This window comes from Helicoverpa armigera, chromosome 15 (assembly GCF_030705265.1).
Source record: "Helicoverpa armigera isolate CAAS_96S chromosome 15, ASM3070526v1, whole genome shotgun sequence".
NCBI lineage: Eukaryota > Metazoa > Arthropoda > Insecta > Lepidoptera > Noctuidae > Helicoverpa > Helicoverpa armigera.
The window spans coordinates 2,990,159-3,010,851 of record NC_087134.1 but is presented as its reverse complement, the minus strand read 5'-3'; the positions used below and the strand labels follow the sequence as shown (position 1 = coordinate 3,010,851).

At 38.2% G+C, this 20,693-nt stretch overlaps 2 protein-coding genes across 8 annotated transcripts in view; one reads left to right on the top strand and one right to left on the bottom strand.

The window, feature by feature from the left end:
• The first annotated feature begins 157 nt into the window (after positions 1–157).
• Positions 158–11,530, top strand: LOC110371242 (ankyrin repeat and LEM domain-containing protein 1). The gene is made up of 7 exons (XM_021327400.3): positions 158–510; positions 1,229–1,390; positions 1,680–1,912; positions 2,139–2,901; positions 8,852–9,117; positions 9,612–9,872; positions 10,334–11,530. The coding sequence occupies exons 1-7, from the start codon at positions 449–451 to the stop codon at positions 10,696–10,698; spliced, it is 2,112 nt and encodes a 703-aa protein (XP_021183075.3). The 5' UTR covers positions 158–448; the 3' UTR covers positions 10,699–11,530.
• Positions 11,515–20,693, bottom strand: part of LOC110371241 (zinc finger protein 608) — an 88,328-nt gene continuing 79,149 nt past the window's right edge. For 5 of the 7 annotated variants that reach the window (XM_049845036.2, XM_049845040.2, XM_049845039.2 and 2 more), the window contains 10 exons: positions 18,088–18,175; positions 17,050–17,773; positions 16,693–16,896; positions 16,304–16,417; positions 15,884–16,212; positions 15,492–15,663; positions 15,074–15,133; positions 14,459–14,782; positions 14,100–14,262; positions 11,515–13,845 (listed from right to left, as the gene is read on the bottom strand). In XM_049845036.2, coding sequence (XP_049700993.1) covers positions 13,784–13,845; positions 14,100–14,262; positions 14,459–14,782; positions 15,074–15,133; positions 15,492–15,663; positions 15,884–16,212; positions 16,304–16,417; positions 16,693–16,896; positions 17,050–17,773; positions 18,088–18,175 — 2,240 coding nt within the window. In that variant the 3' untranslated portion in view covers positions 11,515–13,783. Of the gene's footprint in view, positions 13,963–14,099; positions 14,263–14,458; positions 14,783–15,073; positions 15,134–15,491; positions 15,664–15,883; positions 16,213–16,303; positions 16,418–16,692; positions 16,897–17,049; positions 17,774–18,087; positions 18,176–20,693 lie in introns of all 7 variants that reach the window. The other 2 variants (XM_049845041.2, XM_049845042.2) reach the window with 2 other exon arrangements.

The following is a 20,693-nucleotide window of genomic DNA, read 5'->3' as shown; positions in this document are numbered from 1 at the left end:
AAGTTGACTTAACGTTGATAAGCGTCCCTTAAAATCTCAACTGAAAATACTATTTTATAAACAAATAAAAGATCATAGCTACTTCATCGTATATCCACATTTTAAATAATAAATAAAATACTCCATGTCTTTATTGATAAACGGAACGCTTAAAGTGACATAACTTTGTACGTGAAAAGGAACGCTCACCAAACGTAAACAAAATATCGCAGAGTAGCTTGACGTTAATTTAAATTATTTTAGAAAACAAAATACAGTAGATAAGTGGGTGTTTTAACCTCGGACTTGCGATAATATGAGGATAATTGATACCAATGTGTATTTGATAAAGTTTTTCAATGCCAATCTATTGTGTAAAAGTTGTTACGTAGTGGAGACAGGAAACACCAGAGGAAATGAACGCAAGTTAGGAAGCCGATGACTAATACACAGTTTACTTTCAAAAATCATGGGTACGGCATACAAAGAGTTGTTCAAATTATACGATATAATTCAGAATGGCTCTGAAAGGTATGTACGACAATTTTGTAATAAAGTTTTCTGTAAAATTGCCTTTTTGACGATCATGAACACCTGCCGTTCTCGAAACCAGAATGTTTCAAGTGATTATTATTACATCTTTGTGTTATTCAAGACATCTGCTGCCAAATTTAATACCGAGTAACCGGTTTTTGCTTTTATTTATGGCATTTTTTGCAAATTTGCAAGAATTTCAGCAGAGTCTAAAATATGTATTATTACATTGTTACCCCCCACTAAGGAAAAGTTGCACCACATTTTTTGCTCTATCGAATATTTTTTATCCGTATCGAAAATTACATAATATTTATATCACTGAATAAAATGAACAAAATATTTTGCAATATAGAACCTAGTGATTTAAATATATTATGTCCATACCCATTATATATATAAAATTAGTTAAAAAATATTATAATTACTATTTCAAACTTAGCATTCACATAGATTTACCATCCAACCACATGGAATTCAAATAGCAATTCCTTTGTTTGCTGATACCAGACCAAAATTACCAGAACAAATAGTTTTTATTTGTGCTAAAGTTGCAAAAATAAGATTCAATACTGACAGTTTGTCTGTAGGGAAAAAAATTAAAGTACATTCCTGGTAGAGGAATTTTTGCTTCCTCTTAAAAAAATATATAAAATATGTATTAGTCTAAACATAGAATGAACAAAATAATATTTAATGCCTTAAATATTTCCAGGTCTTTAGAAAGTATCCTCAGAGAAACACCAGTGCAGATAAACCAGATTATACCATGTAAAGGTATTGGACTCCTGCACCTCGCTGTCGGTGTAGAGCCCGAGGAGAAGTCCAAGAAATGCACCGAGTTACTCTTGAAGAATGGGGGAGACCCTAATTTATGGTGAGCATTAGGGCTATTAGAGCCCATTAATAAGACCTCATTACACTTATGTAACTTCACGCTTAACTTATGTAACTTAAATAGTTGAAACTGCGTAACTATAATTTGCTTGCAATTGTATCCATTTTATGTTCAAGCTATAAATAAGTTGGTAACATCAATTGCGGATGTAATGTACTTGGCACTGCCCCCAACCCCAAGTTTACTTATGACATCACACTAATTTCTTCTCATTACCCTTAAATACATCTCACTTCAAAATCTATAAAATCCTCATATACTTTTTCAGCAATGACGATGGAGTAACTCCAGTGCACATTGCAGCCATATGGGGCCGAGTAGAGAACTTGAAGCTCCTCATAGGCTGCGGTGGTGACCCCTCGCAGCAGGACCTGGATGGTCATTCAGCATTTGAGTATGCCACCAGGGAGGAGCAATGGGAAGTGTTTGACTATCTACATAATGTTGTAGACCAGACTGACGATGCACCAAACAACAGATGTGCTTATACACTAGATTTAGGTAAGTTTTTTATCCATAAAAAAGGCTAATTTTAGATCTTGTTATCAGTGATCTTAATTTATTAAAATAGTTTAAATAACAACCTTGTTGGAATCCAATTTGTTACGATGTTCACACAACCTGTTTGACTAGCTTTTTTAGTGCAATATAAAAAATCTGAAAACTCACTGATGTAAATTCTCCATTTACTAAACTATCTGATCATGTTAAAATTATTATTTTACAGAAAGAGTATTATTGACAACAGACGAAATAGTCGCTGAATACGGACCTATTGTTGACGAGAACACACAGGACAATGTTCCCAGCGTTCGTAAATCGGAACTGATCAGCGACTGGTGCGAAAGAAATAGTTTAGTTATTAATAAGCTGTATCCCACTATAATAAACGACACTTATCTCTTAGATAACGAGTCAGCTCCATGGAAAAGTACCTGTTTAGACTTTACAGAGAATATAACACTCGATCTCACCAAAGATAGGATCTCGAGCGACGCTAACACTAGCTTTAAATCTTGTATGTCCAAGAAGTTATCCGACGTACAAATAAGTGGTATACAACGGTTAGAGTTCACTTCAGACACAAGGCAATCCAGCGAGCCTTCGAATGTTATGAACCAAAGGATCAGTGTGTATGAGAACTTCTCACTGCCCGGCTCACCAAATAACATTACACATAGAAACTACAATACAAAGAGTAGTTTGAAGAAACAAAAGAATAAATGTAATGCAAGCAGTTTGATCTCAAATGATTGTTCTCAAGAGTTAGACAGAGTGTTGGCAGTTGTTCAGAATAAGACTAACGAGTGGTTGTGCACAAGTAAGGGGGAAGGGGGGAATACTAGGAGATCATCGGCTAGTAGTGGTGTCAGCAGCAACTATTCGGGAGGGAGTATCGTGTTAGCGAATGTACATGAAGATTATAAATATGAGGACAAAGAGGAAGATGTGGTGTTGATTGAGAGAAGGTTGCTGGTCTCACCTATTGTGTAAGTATATTTACTTTTCCTTTTTAATTAGCGACTCACCCATATGCATCTTTTACGTCAGTAATAATATAATAATAATAATAATAAATCATTTATTTGCTTTTTAAACATGGTATTTTTGGTGTTACATAACATATAAAGGTACAAGCATGTTTAGCTATGTTATAGCATGCAAAAATTTCAAACTTAAAACTAACTCTATCATATAAATAACCTATCTGAGATCAAAATTTCTTTCAAGAAATTCACTAACACTATAAAAGCTACATTTGACTAGCCATTCATGAAGTTGTGCCTTCAGAGCTCTTACATTTAATAATTTTAGACGTCTGGGAATTTTATTATAAATACGTACACACATTGCAAGGCAGTTTTTATTATACTTTGTCAGTCTAGGTAGGTCATCAAGTACTAGCGTGTATGGATCACGTCTGCTCCGCTGTAATACCTCATTTGCTGACTTAAACAATTTTTTGTTTTTTGTTACAAACATACAAATTTCATAGATATAAAGTGATGGCAGTGGTAACAAACCAAGCTTTTTAAATACTGGTCGACATGAGTCGTCAGGTTGCATCCCCCAGATTGATCTTATGCACTTTTTTTGTGCAATAAATGCACGATTCATGTCGGTGCTATTACCCCACACGATAAGTCCATAGCGCAGCAATGATTCAACGTAAGCATGATAAGACATGATTGCCGTTTTGATGTTTGTTACACGTTTCACTATTTTTAAAGCATATACAAATTTATTGATTTTGGTACTTAGATTATCTACGTGTTCTTTCCAGTTTATATTGTTATCTATTATAATGCCTAAGAATCGCGTATGTGTAACTTCTTTGATGCTAGGTATGTTAAGATTGATGTTATTTTTGTAATTGTTACATTGGTTAAATTGAATGAAGACAGATTTCTCTAAGTTTATTTTCAAGCAGTTTATATTTAGCCAAGTTAGTAATGAGTCTATTGTATTATTAATTTCAACCTCATGGTCTTTCACAGTATGACATGTTTTGTTGGACGTTACTATTATAGATATATCATCAGCAAATAATATGCACTTATGTATAGTTATTTTAATGATATCATTTACGTAAATTAAGAATAGCACAGGGCCAAGCACACTTCCTTGTGGGACGCCATATTTGTTTAGATTATAGTTTGAACGGTATGAAGCCATGTCTTTATTTTTATTAATTTTGTTTATAACGACGCTTTGTTGCCTATCACTTAAATATGACGATATCCACTGATGCGCAGGGCCTCTAACTCCGATAGAATCTAATTTTTTTAGTAGTAATTCGTGTGAGACTAGATCAAAAGCTTTTGATAAATCGAAGAAAAGACCAGTAGTGAGATAATTGTTATTAACATTAGAGAGTATGGTTTTCATGAGTGTAAATATGGCTAAAGATGTAGATTTGTTTTTTTGAAATCCGAACTGTTCTTCAGCAATAATTTTAAATTTACTGCAATAATCAATTAACCTCTTATGCATACATTTTTCGAAAACTTTCGATAAGATAGGTATAAGAGTTATTGGGCGATAATTATTAACATCAAATTTGTCCCCTTTTTTAAATATCGGTTTTATTATAGAGAGTTTTAATCTATCGGGGAATATGCCCATTGAAAATGACATATTGATTAGGTACGTTAATATTTCACATAATTCATCACAGCAAGCTTTTATGATTTTAGTATTAATTTCATCGTAACCCTCTGAGTGAGTATTGTTTAAGGACATTATTTCCAGCCGCACTTCACTGGGTAACATAGGTTTTAGGAACATCGAGTTTGGATGTCTACTTGGAATATGATGTTGTTTGTTCGTCGGTGCTTTTATCTGTGGTAAGTTGGTGTAGTGATCGTTAAATACAGAGGCTATTTCGACGGGGTCCTTAATGTCTTTACCATTTGACTTTATCGTTTCTATGTTGTTTTTAGAGGGTAATTTATTAATTTCGCTTTTAATAACTGACCAAGTTGCTATGCATTTATTATCGTGATTGTTGATATATTTTATATTTACGTTCTTTTTTGACAAACTTATACACTTTTTTAGTAGACCAGAGTAACTATTATATTTATTTCTATTACTAGTATTTTTATTTTTATAATACTGGTACCGTAGTTTGCGTTTAGTTTTGCAACTTTGTTTTAGTCCTCTGCTTATCCATTTTTGTGTTTTATTATTATTATTCACCTTAACTCTCGTTTTCGGAAAGCAGAGATTATAAAGCAGGCAGAGCCAATCATGGAACTCATTAAATGCGGCATTTAGTTCAGTATTTAGATAAACATCGGACCATGACATGTTCTGCAAGTGAACCTTAAATTTACGAACGTATTCTATATTAAAGTCTCTTTTGTAAATATAATATTTTTCAGAGTTTTGCGAGGCTGGTTTAATAGGAAAGGTTAACATTTGTGCAGTATCGTGATCAGACAGATGAAGAGGTAGGACAGTAGCATTTGCATTAGTAATATTGCTTAATATGTGATCGATACAAGACAATTTCCGGGTTGGGACATTGATGTGGATTTTAAAGTTATAGTTATTTGCCAAATCTTGCAATTCATTTGTTACATTCCCTTTTCTTAGTGTGTTGATATTAAAGTCGCCGGTTATCACAATGTTCGTTTTAGATTTGTATTTATTTGATATGTTATGCAAAAGGTTACCTAATTTGATTAAGAATTGATGTGGATCAGATTGGGGTGTTCTGTATACACATATTATTATAATTTTGTTAGAACATATTAATTCTATACCGCAGACTTCAAATACATTTTGAGCTGCGTAGTTATTTAAAAATGTCAACTCTTTATAATTTAGTCCCTTTTTTACGAATATGCAAGTGCCACCTCTTTGCTTTTCTCTCGAATAATTAGAAGCCATAGTGTAATTATGTATTTTAGCGTAGTGCTCATTTCCTTTTTTTATAAATGTTTCTGATAGGCAAATTACATCTGGATCGTTATTTAATTCCTTTAATTCTTCTATTGTTATTTCTAATAATTCTTTTTTGGACAAGATACTCGCTATATTTTGGTGTAGTATTTTAAAGTTGTGTATATTTTCGTTATTTTTAGGCACGAAAAAACGATTGATTTCTATTCTTGTTTAAGACGGGGAAGTAATAGGGTATGGTCCCTTTTGAAGCCTTTACATCGGTTTGCATATTTACGCAGCGTTCATCATGACTACTTTCTTTTAAGCATGTAAAGTAATAAGGAATTGTCCCTTTCTTGGGCTCATTTACACTGGTGTTTGTATTGGAGCTTGATTTGTTACGCACTAACCATTTCCGAATAGCGCTAGGGTTCAAGTATTTATCATTATAGTCACAACAATCAATAGCATAATTTATTGACTCACATATTTCGAAGTGCTTATTGCGCTTTTTGTTTAAGAAATAGCATTTTTCATATTTTTTACAAAGGTTTTCTATAGAGTAATTCAATTTATTTACATTTATATTTACATTATTTAAGACATTCAGTACAATCACACAGTTATTTTTAAACTTATCCAATATTATTTCTAACTGAGATAAGATTAGTGTCGGATTATGGTCGTTTTCCCCTACACATATAATTAATTTGTCATCAGATGAGAATTCGCTATTTCTACAGTTGACTAAAATTTCTTTGGTTGGAGCATTCGGTTTCGTTTCAGCGACGACTCTGTACCTTTCATACTGCGTGTTGGCACGCGAGCGTGATATGGCTGCTGCAAGTCCGACGCACCGCTGGGAGCCGTAGATAACTATCTTCTTTTCGTTAGTTGGTTTAAGCCACCTTGTAGAATTAGGCATAGTGTTCAGTCCCGTATTTTGTGTAGCTTTTAGAGACTCATTCTTATTTACGTGGTGACTATGCCGCATAAGTTCTTCAATGCGACCAGTGAGTTTTGAGATCTCTTGTTCTGCGACCTGTAGTTGTTGTTGTAGTGTGTCAATTTCCCGTTTCAACAATGTTATATTCCCGTAGTCGTTATTGTTATAGGGACCGTCTGGAGTTGGTGAGGTTTGTGCAGTGGACATGTTGTTCTGTTGTGTAAGGGAACAGTTCAACTTCTGTTTGTTATGGCTTATGACAGATTCCAGTCTTTGGTTTTCTACAGTTAACTTTTTTATTTGTTCCCGTAGGTCACTGTTTTCTGATAGCAGATTTCCCAGTTTATTTTCTGTACTTTCTAGTTTAAGTGTAAGTTGAGTTATTGTGCACTTCATTTCTGAGGTAGATACTAGGTCAGTTATTGTTTTATCAACACTTCTAGATATCTTGGGGGTACTGTATGATTCATCAGAAGTTTCGCATTCTGTGAGTATGTGTGAGTCAAATAGCATAGTGCTGTGTTGTACTGGCGATTGGTGTAGCGTTTCATCATTTACATTTTCATTTATGTTGGCAGCTAGTTGTATCGGAGACACTGGTTTAATGAGTGGTTGCTTTTTCCGTAAGGTAATGTTAGACTGTACATTATCGTCTGCATATTTCTTATTTTTTATACACAACTTACACCTCCATTTCTTTTTAGCTTCTGCGTCCTTAAGACGATATGTTGCTTCGGGATAGCCGTCGCAGTCTAACTCGTATCTATTATTGCAGGCAGAGCATAGAGCGGTATTTTTTACATAGACCATTTTTTTACATTTGTGACAAGGTACCAGTGGCGCCATCTTACGGACACTGTTGTTATTTCTTGTCAAATTTAAGGACATAGTAGTAATAATAACTTACAAATATTATTTGAAAAATGTTGCTCTTAACGAAAAGCGAATGCACGTAGCGGGATTTGAACTCACGGACATTCGTGGATTTGTTGAACGGCAAAAGTAGGACTCCTTTGCACGGGGCTACCGGTACATATTATTCGATGTCGAATTTAGTGTATGCTTTCTGGTTATTAGATGTTTATACAAACAAACAATCCGTTATGGCAATTTAAATTCAAATCACTTTTTGGCGTCACTTTTTTAAAAACTTTGTTGTTATTTTTTTAAATGTTAGTGTTTTTGCACTAAACTTACTTTAATGTTTATAACGTTTATAGAATACGGTATTTTATGTTTTTACACTTTGTTTTATTATGAATTTAGTTACTTTATGCACTGTTTTTCTAATTACACTCAGAGTTATTGTTTTTCTTAATTATTTACACTGTATCTTAATAAGCACTGTTTCACTATATTGTCTCGTATTAACTACTATATGTGTCACATACTAGTTAAGTTTCATACACTTTAATTCACTATTAATATTTTTAAAGATTTTTTATTACGGAGCACTTTTATTTTGCGTGAGGCCCAGCGCAGCGCCCTCTCGCGTTTTTTATATATAGTATACTTGTATACCTATATATTATATATAGTATACTTGTATACCTATCATAAATGTTCATAAAAAAGTACTGAATAGATTTCGATGTTTGGCACACACATTAAATAATATCTAGATATTTTTATCTTTGTATTTGGAGCAGTTTACGAATGAATTCGCCGTAATCAAGCTATGAAGAGGTAAAATCCCTAGTCTACTTGTGAAAACATTTTCATTACATATATTTTTTTTAATTGTTTACTTGTAATTACTACGAATCCTTATGAAAGTGTCTAGATATCACTAATAATAGTAAAATCTATGTCATTAGACAATCTAGTTCATTAACGATAAACACAATGATTGAGCTATTATTTGTTTAATCAGGTGCTAGGCTAGGTACTCATTAATCACTAAAATGCGGTATAAATTAGAACTGCATTATTTATTTTCTGCATTCACAATTCTGCATCTAAATTACTAAATGAATTACATTATTACTCTCCTTATTTTTCATCCTTCTATCCTGCCAATTTCATCGAAAACTGTTCAGTATTTTACCTGCGTCAATTAATAAATGTACTAGGCAAACATAAACAATGAGTGGTTATCGCAGGCTTCCAGTTTGCGAAGGCGCGGAATACATCAGTCCAGACCAGACCATTCTATCAGTAGCTTCATCGTTGCCTGCATCAGTTCAATACGATGACAATACTCTTAGAGCTGAACTGCTAAGACTTGGGTACACACCAGGACCCATACAGGATACAACTAGAAACTTGTACTTGAAGAAATTGCAGGCTTTGAAGAAAAAACCCAAGGATGACGTTGAGGCCCTGAATAGGAGTCTTAAAGCTTTGAATATTAATCAGCAGAAAAAAAGTAAGTACCTATATCATTTATGGAGTACTTATTTTTTTTTATTCAACGTAACAGAATAGGAGTATTCATACTTTTTGCAAGAAATGTAAATGAATTGATATGCGAACTTCTTCATAATAAGTGCATAATTAAAAAAAGTAAACATTTTCAATCACGGATGACAAAACTAACGTCATGTCAATGAATTTAATATGATGACGATATTTTATATTTTTACTAGAATTTTGATATAATAATTTATGTTCTACAATGGTTGTAAAATTAAAATTGCCAAGTAAAGCTGGGCTTAAATTATTCTTAGACAAAGGTTACAAGTTTTTTAGTATTTTCTTTATTTTAATCGTTATTCTGACTGTGATCACAAGTATCTTTTATGTGCACTTTTATTTAAAAATTAAACATATTTCATCTACATTAAAAAATGAGAAACATAATGCCTAGTATGTCTCAGCTTCGTTAAAGGTTAAAAAAATAAAACTTAAATCTATTTATAGCCTACAGCATAGAAATAGAGAAATCACTACGAAATGCGGACTGGATGAACGATCTCACTCCTTACATAGAGTTAGAAAACAGAGCTCGCGCCAATTTCGGTGACAATACAAAAAAATGGCGCGAAGGCACAGCAAAGACTTCGTTCACGTACTTACTGTTAGACCCGCGAATGACTGACAATCTGCCTGCGAAGGCGGGAAAACAGAACAAACATGTGTCCTGGGTCACGTTTATTAACTCCATATTTTATGTCGGGAAAGGTAAGCAGACTACATTATTATGATACCATATTAAACAAGTTTTTTTTTTGCCCGCGACTTCTTTCCGCACCTGGGTAAAAAGTCTATCACGGTACAGCCTATCTTCATTCCGGATGTCATCTCAATCGTTTCAATTTTAGCGTCTAAGCATAACAAACAAATAAATATTAAAAACACTTCCGCATTTATAATATCAGTGAAGGATGGTTTTATCAGTATTTATCACTATTAGTTTGAAATATAAATTACTAAATGCAATTTACGTTATCTTTGAGTGATGTTTTGTGTGTACTTTAGTTTTACCTCTTTAGAGCATAATCAGCTATGTATTTAGTTCTCATATTTATACTTATTAATGTTTCTGACATTATAATTGTTACTAATACCCAACAGCTACAATTCTGCCTTATTTTCTAACCTTTTTTCTGATTTATTAAGCATATTCTATGTATGTGTTTCAGGTAAGCGCTCACGACCATACTCACACTTATACCAAGCACTAACTCTATGGAATAAAGACTTCAAAACATCCAAAGACAAGAAGGTCCAACATATCCTAGACATATGGTCTGACAAAGTGGGTGTCGTGTGTCTGCACATATTTCAGAACGTCATACCGGCCGAGGCGTATACATATGAAGCGGCAATGATAGATGCTCTTGGAGTAAACAGCTTAAATAATCTTAAAGTTGGGAATTATTATGGTGTTGTAGCATCGTGGCCGCTAAAAGAACGAAGAATGCTTGGCCTATACCTTCTCTATAAAGCAATGCTCATATTCTTCAGCGAAGGAGAACGACAACTCAGACCAGATGATTTAGACTGAAGTAGGTACACCTACAATATTTTTACATTGGTTGTGAAATTCTTGCGTTAAATTAAATGAACTTTGACAGTATTTATTTGCGGAGTTAACTAAATTTTTAATGTAAATTGTATTTGTATTTTAAGTGCACCGTAGTGTGTAAGCTTTAATGTTAATGTATTTACCACAGTTGTGTATTTCTACTGTTACAAATCAGACACCAAAGAGTTTTACATGAATTAATGGAGCTAACAGTTTTACTACTGTTTTTGCACGTGAGATTTTATGAGATTATAATTTAATGAAATACATTTCAAAACGAAGCATATACTTCTTTAAAAAAAATAATTAATGAAGTTATTAAACTATTTAGATATTAAACAATAATAACGAACTGTTAGCTCCTCTACAAAGACAATACAATAGTTACGTTAAATGTAGCTTACTGCCACTCAAGCCGTCGCCACTGACGTTTTTATGGTTTCACATAAATTATTATAACACATTTCGCATAATATTAGATTTACATTAGTAATCAGTATTTTGAATAATTTATTCGACATTATAAGTAGCTTTAACTTATTTATAACTTGTGCATTATTTAAGTTACCACTGCACGGAACATCTCACATTGTTTTACTTTAAAATTAAGTTGCACTTTTATTGCCTGTAATTGTACCTGTATAAATAAGTAATTTTATGTATTTTTAGATTTTTTAGCCCTGTACTCTGTTCCTAGTCATTAATACAGTAACGTGTAAGCATAATGTATTAATCATGACAATAAGCTCTTATAACATTAATTTTACTGACACTTTAAGCAGGAAATAAAACACATTTTTTTAAGAAATAATTTATCTTTATTATTCCTTTTTTCAACGTCTCGAATTCTTTTCTAAGTAAAATCAAACTTGGCTTTAGTTACATCAAAAAAATACACAAATGTTCATTTATATATATATTGATACATTATAAATACAATGATCAAGTGTAATACCAAGTTGCGATTGGTACACAATGAATGAAAGCGTAATAATATCCGTGGTTGAACGGGGTTCGAAACGAAACATCGATCAGTCTATGCGTCCGAGGACAATGCACCGAGCGCTGCGAGGCACGTCAGCTCCTGCCGGCCATGCTCGCCTGGTACCGGCGACGGTACCAAACACTAACTTCCTGCTCATATTTACTATACGGTGCATCGCATGCCCCACTCAATTTGCTAAATTATCGCATCTCTGTTAAAATCCTATATTTGCTACACCGCATCGCATTGCGACACCGCATACTGCTACAAGCCTTAACTGAATACTTGAGCAGTGATACTGAGTTCATGAGACTTCAATGGCTAGTTAATCATGATTACAATGTAATATCTCAAAATAGAAGTAATCACAACTGATTATTACTATTTTGTTATCTTTTACAGTACTTGTTAGCCGGCCCACACATCAGAACACCTAGTGCTCATGTACTTTCAGGTATAGCTTTCACATTCTTACATTTAACGAGTCAGTATGCAATTAAGATATTATTCAATAAAAAATCCAATTCACATTTTTATGGCTTAAATACTTATAGACATTAACAGAATTCTTGTTCCAACATTTTTTCCCTACTGATATACTGAAACCAAATTAGTTGATTATGATTAATTTGCAATTTGCTTTTTCTTCCTCTCATCTAAATATTAATCACTCTTATTTTAATCAACAATCACATTGATGAATCATAATCAACCGAACAATTAGATTCTGATAAAGTTAAGTAGATATTTGCTCAGAAGCCACAGTATACAACAAGAGATAGAAAGTCACTGGGTATCCAATATTCATTGCAGACTTGTTTTATTTGGTTATACCATACAAACATTGGTATTTAGGCCCCGCATTTTCTACAAAACATTGTTCTTGTTAATTTAATATGAAACAGGTACGCGCGTACATTTACTAAAATGTCATGAAAATAATACCATATCACTACAATACAATAATATATTGAATGTAATTGTCTAAATCTTGTGTTACAAATGTCTCTAGGAAGGTGAAATGCCGACAGAAGTGCCGCGACTCGCGCGCGCCGGCTGAACAGTTACAAATTAAATAACAAACGCCTCAGTACATATTCAATACAAAATAGATGCATCAACACAATAAGAGTTCCCCACGTTAACCGATTGGAAGACTACGAAACAATAGCTTACATTCCCGTTGAGTCAATCTAATAGGAAGTCAATGGTATGTTAAATGCATGGAAATAATATTGTCGTCGAACACAGGAGAATGCCACTCTTATCTATTGTGCAGTACAGAAACCCTAATCTCTTGTAACTGAGAAATATCGGACTATGAGATTTTAATATTTATGATTAAAAGCCTGACATACATACACGCACAGCGATGTTGAAACACTCGACGAATCTATAGGATGCTCTCTACGTTATATAATAATAAGTCATTGTTCACTATATCGAGACAGAGTACGATTTGTGCACGCTACGACTCATATTGTAATGATCACATTGACGCCTTTAAACTTACACTAGATTACTTAAAACTTAACTAATATTATACTTTAAATCTAGATACGCTCGCTTTCGTTTTGTGGAATGCAGATATCATAAATAAAGATCTTACTAGGCTGTATTCGCAATGATATAAATTTTAGACACGGGGCTTCAAACTTCAGTACAATGCCCAGAGGGAGAATCGGAAAATTCGATGTTTATATTACATAACCCTTATGGAACACTAACAATCGTAGGGTACTTTACACATAACACTAATATGTACAAAACTAGTTTGTGCTTCCACTAGTAACGTATGAAACGTGGCGTACGGGGGCAGGTCCGCGCCGCCCGCAGCCCACAACATCCATCGACGAGTCCAACATAACACAACACTCTTCAACTATAAAAGGTAACTATCGGTCCGGACACATTCTATAACATTCAAAGCGCACATCACATACACATTTGTGGGTTACGCGAGATCACAGTGTTTAAATTATGGCTACTGGCATAGAGATACAGTCCGCGGTACGTCCGCGGCGTCTACGCGCGGCGGTCTCGCGGCGGCTCGGGGCCCGCGGGGCGTCATGGCGGCTCTCATTTGGGCGGCGTCGGGAACGAGTTGACTACGGCCTGCGTGCTGGCCAGCACGGCCGCCGCTGCAAAACATAATCTTCCATTACTGTCTCTGACATAGCGCCTCGACTATCATCTCTCTACGGATAGCTAGGGCCGGGCGGGGCTGGCCCGCTCGTCCGTCCCGTGCTATCGGGCCCCTGCAACCAAGCACATGACATTATTAGCGACCGCAGTCGGTCGCTCGGCCGAGGGGTGTAGAGTGGACGTAATCGTTTCGGTTCGATTAGAAAGCAAGTTAGTTATGAAGCAGTGATTGAGTGAGTGTGTGACATACCGGGGTAGGGCGGCGGGTAGAGCGGGTAGCCGAGGCCGACGTGCGTGTGGTGGTGCGTGTGCACGTGGCGCTGCGGCGGCGGCGAGCGCGGCGAGCGCGGCGGCGGCGCGGGCTCCTTCGGCGCCTCCGCGCGGGGCTTGCTCTGCGGGGACTTCGCGTGCTCCTGCAAATGTGTATCCTTTAGTACTCTCTCTATAAAGATTTAAAGCTACATTACAAACTTTCAATAGGGGAAATAGCAACACAACGTCTGCAAACTCAAAAAATGAGATATTATAAATTAGATAGCCCGCAGATGTTATCCCAAAAACATAAGGCCAATTCATAAGTCAACATGACAAATTAATTGACCAACATACCTGCAACTCATGTATCTTATGAGGAGCGCCGCCGTACGCGAAGTTGGGCGGGTGCTGCGCCCCCGGGCCGGCGACGCCCGGCATGAGGTCGAGCTTGGCGCCGGCGGGGCGGGACAGGTCCTCGGGCGCGTGGTAGCGGGGGACACTCCAGCCGCCGCCGAAGCCGCTCACCAGCATAGGGCTGAGCGGCGCGCGGTACATGGGGTCGAAGGGCAGCGCGCCGTAGTGCCCCGGCTGCATGTACGGCGGCAGGTAGTACTGCGAGGTCGGCGGCGGCGGCGGGCCTTGCGTCTCTGTTGTCGGCTTCTGACCTTCTTGCTTAACCTGTAATACCAGAAACATTTTTACATTTTTGCGGGCTGTCTAGAGCTACCGTGCATTTCGATCAAACTACGTAGTGGCAATCGAGAGATAGTGACTTTGTGAATTCGATTCCACCTATTGCAGTTTGGCGTGAACTCATTTGGAGTAAGTTGGCAAGTTCATTAAATACGACAGTGAGTATATTTGTTTCTTAAACTGCTTGAGATGAAATTTGCCATAAAGATAGACTATTTTTACATAGTTCCTTCCATCTTCGCATGTACATTGTAAAAGTTTGCTATCGGGTCTAACCTTAGGGTATCGGTCCCTGCCATAGGGTGGGTAGTGCTGATCAGGCGGCAAAGGCTCCGTCTAAAATTAGTTAAGGTTAGCAGGAAGCCGATCCCCAACCACGTTGGGAACTGTCTAGCCTGACGGTGGTGTTCACTTTATGATACCAGGGTTACCAGCTAGTGAGACTTCAAAAAAAAGGCTGTGGGCTGCGGGTTGTTCGAAAGAGATACCGCGGCCCTAGCACATAAAAAGGCCTACGACGGAACACGACGGTTTTTAGTCAGTAAGTCTGACACTCCCTCGCCGCTACTAAGCGGGAGGGGACATTTGATGATTTTTGAAGTCGTTAAAAAAAAAGGCAATATTTCGGCCATCTTTATTCAATTTGAACCCTGGTAACCCTGTGACCATAGTGTCAATGTGAAGCTCTAGTTACCTTGACCTCCTCTTTGGGCTTATCGTCCTTGTCTTTGGGGGGCTGCTTGTGCGCGGGCTGCGGCGGGGGGCGGCTCCCCGGCCCCGCGGGCCCGCTGGCCCCCGCCGCCATCCCGGGGGGCTTCGACTCGTTGCCCCCTTCTTTTCTTCTTTGATCAAAATTCATGTAGTATCTGAAATATAATGTGATGACATGTCAATCATATGTAATTAAAATTGAGCTTTAAAAATAGCCTCTACGATGCTATACTAATAAAACATGTAGATAATCTAATATCACGAATCGTGGATACTCTGCTATGTTAGCAACTCTCAACTATAAATGAGCACTTTAACAATATCTAAACAATTTGTTGCATCAAGCATCTTTCAAAGCTAAATTACAACACCCACCTTCTCAATTCCTCGTCTCTCCCAAGCGGAGGTCTTTGGAAGGCATAAGGGCCCATCTGCGCCTTCATTTCAATGCTTTCCTTCAATATCTGGTGGTTATCATTCGGCCGAGCCGGATTCTCTTTGCCATCAGGGGGTCGCTGTTGCTTACTCTTGTCTAACGGACTAGGGGTGGTCTTCGAACGGTCACTGTCTTTGCTCTTGTCTTCTAAGGGCGGTCCTGGTGGAGGCCCACCGGGCTCCACGTTGTAAGGGAAGTTTGGAACGTAATTGTAAGGGTAAAAGTGCTGTGGTAACACTTTCTGAGGTCCGTTGTCTGGTTTGCCGTCCTGGAAAGAATTTGATCACAATTTAGGCTTGATTCACTTAAATATTAGAAGAATACCATACGATTTTCTACTTTGGAAATAAGAAACTTACTTTGAGATCACCCTTAGGGTCGCCTTTGGAGAGATCCTCCTTGCCTTTGTCGGAAGACTGAGGAAGCACAGGGGGAGGATGTGAGGGAGGCATGTACGACGGCTGCCCGTAGAACTGGAATTAAAAGAAGTTATAACATGAATAAGTGGGACAACATCTAATATCCTCCTCTGAAATTAGTGAACTATTAACTATCTGAAAATGAATATAATGAATATTTTAAATCTACAATTTATAAAAATACTTTGATTCCTCAAAGAATTATTAAAAAGTTGACGTTAGCTATGTAGCTTTGTCTTTCATTTTATACAACTTAGTTGAACTTAGAGGCGTCTCGCTTAGCAATTCGTATATAAAACGGATTCTATAGTTCCATAAAGTTAAATTACCTGATGGTAGACCGGGAAGGGCCTGTGCGCAGGGTCGTCGGGAGGCGCGTCGGGCGGCGCGGCGTCGTCCGATATGTCGGAGTAGGCCGGCGACCGCACGCCCGGCGTCGGCGAGCGACGCGCGCGCTTCTTGCCGGGAGACTCCTCCGCCGGAGACTCCGTGGATTTGCGCTCCTCCGCCATCAGAGCTGACCGAGGCTTCACCTGTAATGTGCCAAATTATGAATGTTTGCATAAAAACAGTTTGGAAACTGTCACTGAACGATCATGACTATTACTCATAAAAACATAAGCCTTCTTGGCAGTCGGTCAGCGAAAAGATCTTTTATGATTTCAGCTGTTGTAGCAATTGCTTACCTTAAACTGTGTAGGTTGTAACGTGGGCAGTGCGTCAGGCGGCGTGGCTGGTGGCTGCGGCGGCGTCTGCGGCCGGTCCACCACGGGCGGAGGCTCAGACGCCGTTATGAACTCCTCAGCGAACCGAGGCTGCTGCGGAGACTCCGCGTCCACTTCTGGCTTCTCGGGAGACTTCTCCGGTGACTTGTCAACCTTGGCTTCAGGCGACTTGGCCGGCGTGGGAGACTTCACCGGCGTGGCGGGCGTGGCCGGGGCGGATGGCGGTCGTGCCGGTGACGCCGGCTCAGCTGCCGGCTCCTCTTGCTCGGAGCTAGAGCCGTCCTTGTCGTCATCGTCGGGCGAGCCGTGCGCGTGTGACCGGTGATATTTGAGGCCATTCGCATGCTTGTACTTCTTCGAACAATTCGGCTCTGGACATTCAAGGAGGACGGGATCAGGGGGAGGGGAAGACGGTGTGGGAGGCGGACGTTTAGCTTTCGGCGTTGGAGGTCTTTCCTCAGCTTCCGAAGTGCGTTTTCTTTTGGAGTCAGGTCTCGGTGGCGTGAACGGCGTAGGAGAAGGCAACGCTCTCCGTCCCTTCGCGCCACCATTTCGTAGCTTGCTGTGTACCGATGACCGCGTCTCGGTAAAGTTTGTCATGTCGGTCGGCGCTGCGCCGCGGCCACGTTTCGCTCGACCTTTAGGCGTCCGTGCATCCAACTCCTCAGTTGGGGAGTCACAAAACCTATGGAAATGTAATACAAATCTTAATATGACATTTAACTTTAGGACAACCACTTCGTCGAACTTGTGGAAACCTATGAATATCAATGGCGTCGTTATTTATGAAAAGATATTCGTGGTGTTTCTCAATTCAAAAATTTCTGGTCACGTCTTTGTGACTCATTTTAGAGATACGTGCCTGAGCTCGTCCATTACACAGTGTTTGTAACAGATTGAGGCACTTCTCGTGTGCTTGCGACGCGTTATTCCCGCCGGCATTAGTATTCCCTGTTCGTGTACATAAGAGTTAGAACGCACAGTCGCATAAATACTAACCGCGGTGGCGCCCAGTCGTGTCGCGTGCAGTCCAGTAACGTTCCTACGTAAGTCTTCCCTCGCCACGTCACATTCACTACTAGTACACCTGTAACAATATCACGGAACGATAAAATATGGCTTCTTGTATACTTGTTCCGCGGAACGTGTAATGGGATTAGTTTTAAACTGTGTAAGAAGATACGGCTTTAACGAAATTGGTGCAGTGAAGTTATCGGCGGCGACGGCAGCCTCGGATCCAATTTGTCACGCGGGAGCACTCATTTGCATATTGGGGATGCAGGAGCGCGGCCGACGTGACTCCGCCGCGCCGCGCCCTGTCGCGCGTTACCTCGCTCGCTTATCGCGCTCGCCTCACAACTTATGCTAATTTAATTAATCAATTTCACCCCTCTATCCGCGACACTTTTTCGCCTTTAAAGGACATTCCTGTAGCACAATTTTACTGCACATAAACCTGAGGTTCATTGTGAATTTATAATGTCACCTACCGCATTTAGGACCTTATTGTAATTCAGAGCGATTTAATCTTCTCTTTGTCCTCAAAATGTTTTTCGTAAACAAGAGTAACAAATTGAGATAAAAGTGAGAGCCCCGGACAATCCCTTTTTAATCCCTACCGAGCTTTTTCGTTGACTCGATTTTATGTGGCGGTCTCGTTGAATTGTAAATAAGTATAGCTTTTAAAATGCCAAAATAGTATAATGAGATTTTGTGGAAAGTACACGAGAATACGTGATATTTTTGTGTGTTGGTTTTCACTATTTGGATTTAGTTGTATTATTGTAAAGTAGGTTCCATTAGAGCAGTGCGCCATATTTCTCTGCTGCCAACAACAATTTCATAGTGCCGGAGTATCCGCACAGTGCGCGTCTCATAAGTTATGATCTCACATACTACTAACATTGTTTGCAGCATATTAATACATTTTTATAGCCTGGCCGCGCGCGCTGCACGAATTTATGATCTACACTGAAGAAGTTTACATTACTCTACTGACGGAGACACATGATAAACATACACAACTACATACGTTAAACATAGTAAACAACTATCACACTACATAGGTAGCTCGCTCTCAATAAATTTGGTAAGGGCTGACGCAAACATTTTGCATTTGTGGCAAATATTTTAATTTGCGGAGCGCACAATGGCATTGTTATTAAATGACTGTGAAATCTGATTTATGGTCGTAGTCGTAATACTCTGGTGAACTCTTTCAGGCTCGGCCACACACGCACACACGCTGTGCGGCTGCCCTGAAGCGGCCATTTTTGTGTAGGATTACGTGATAACTAAATTGGCCGCACAATTTTGGTCATGGCGATTATGGCCTCGATCCGTTGGTCGCCGCTATACATAGTGCGTGTATTGTGAAAGCCTAAAATACTTTATTGCTGCTATTAATTTCACCGTACAAATAGAGTAGAGCCATTTAAATAATAATCTTATTGATCGCCAGTCATCTAATCAAAGATAAGCAAAGTTGTTTACCGAAAATGTTGTATCTATTAATAAAATGTCCATTTACAAAATAAACAATGACATAACAGATTCACGTTATTTGTATTCCATGTTTATTATAATAATATTATCCCAAATAAATTGAGAGCGAGCTTCAAAAATAAAGTTGTCTCGTGGAATAACAAAATGTAAATCTGTAACAAGATTGATAAGTGACCCGTATAATGTGGGTACAAGTCCTTCGTAAGTCATAGTTATTATTTATTGTTCCACAAAACAATGAACACATAAAGCATTTCTCTATAAGCCATTAGCATAAAATGATGGAGTTATTGTAACAAGGAGACGTGTTCTGTGACTAATGAGACAATGGCCGCGATCATTAGTTTATTATTGAACCGCTATGCCACCACTTTGTCTACCGTTATTTATGTTTCAAATATTGTGTTTGCTTTCTATTGTGAACGTGTAAATCATTTTATAACGTTCCAACGTTACGTGTACGCATATTAATTTTTAGCGTAAAAAACAATGTGCACTGTGAATAAAACACAGCCATAAAGCAAGAACAAACACGGAAACCATAGTACGCCAACTAATAAAACGAATACCAGGTTGTCAGAAATATTTAAAAAGTAGCTCGGAGCCCCGAACAGATGGTGCTCGCAACTTCCTAGAGGAAATCGTTGGGCGCGCTCCGCACTTTTATTATTTAGGGGTGAAATCCCCTTGTAAATTGTTAATACGGCCGACCGGTCACGGAAAAGTTAAATTAGAGATCGTGGGTCCACTGTTTGGCAGTGTGTAATCGTTTCGATTTGTTGGAACGTCACTAATGGCTCAACCGCGTGTTGTCGGTGCCTACCTACTTGTTACGCTGTTAACGACGGGGGGGACGTAAGTTAAAATAGCTTGTACATCAATATTTCTGTCATAATACGCGAAAGTAACGTGTTCCTGCACGCGATGACAGCCTGTGTCCTATTGTATCTAGTGTTTTGTTACACACAATAGGCCAAAAACTAGATGTAGTTATCCCGTTATTTCTGAACTAGCTGTCCCCCGTGGTTTTCTCGTGTCATTACCTATTTAGATAGAAATAGCTTACACGTTATATGTGTTATTCTGTGATTGAGGATTCA

Coding starts and splice junctions, on each gene's coding strand:
- LOC110371242 (XM_021327400.3), top strand. CDS start 449: ATGGGTACGGCATACAAAGAGTTGTTCAAATTATACGATATAATTCAG. Junction 511..1,228: donor ATTCAGAATGGCTCTGAAAG/GTATGTACGACA, acceptor AAATATTTCCAG/GTCTTTAGAAAGTATCCTCA. Junction 9,118..9,611: donor TATTAATCAGCAGAAAAAAA/GTAAGTACCTAT, acceptor ATCTATTTATAG/CCTACAGCATAGAAATAGAG.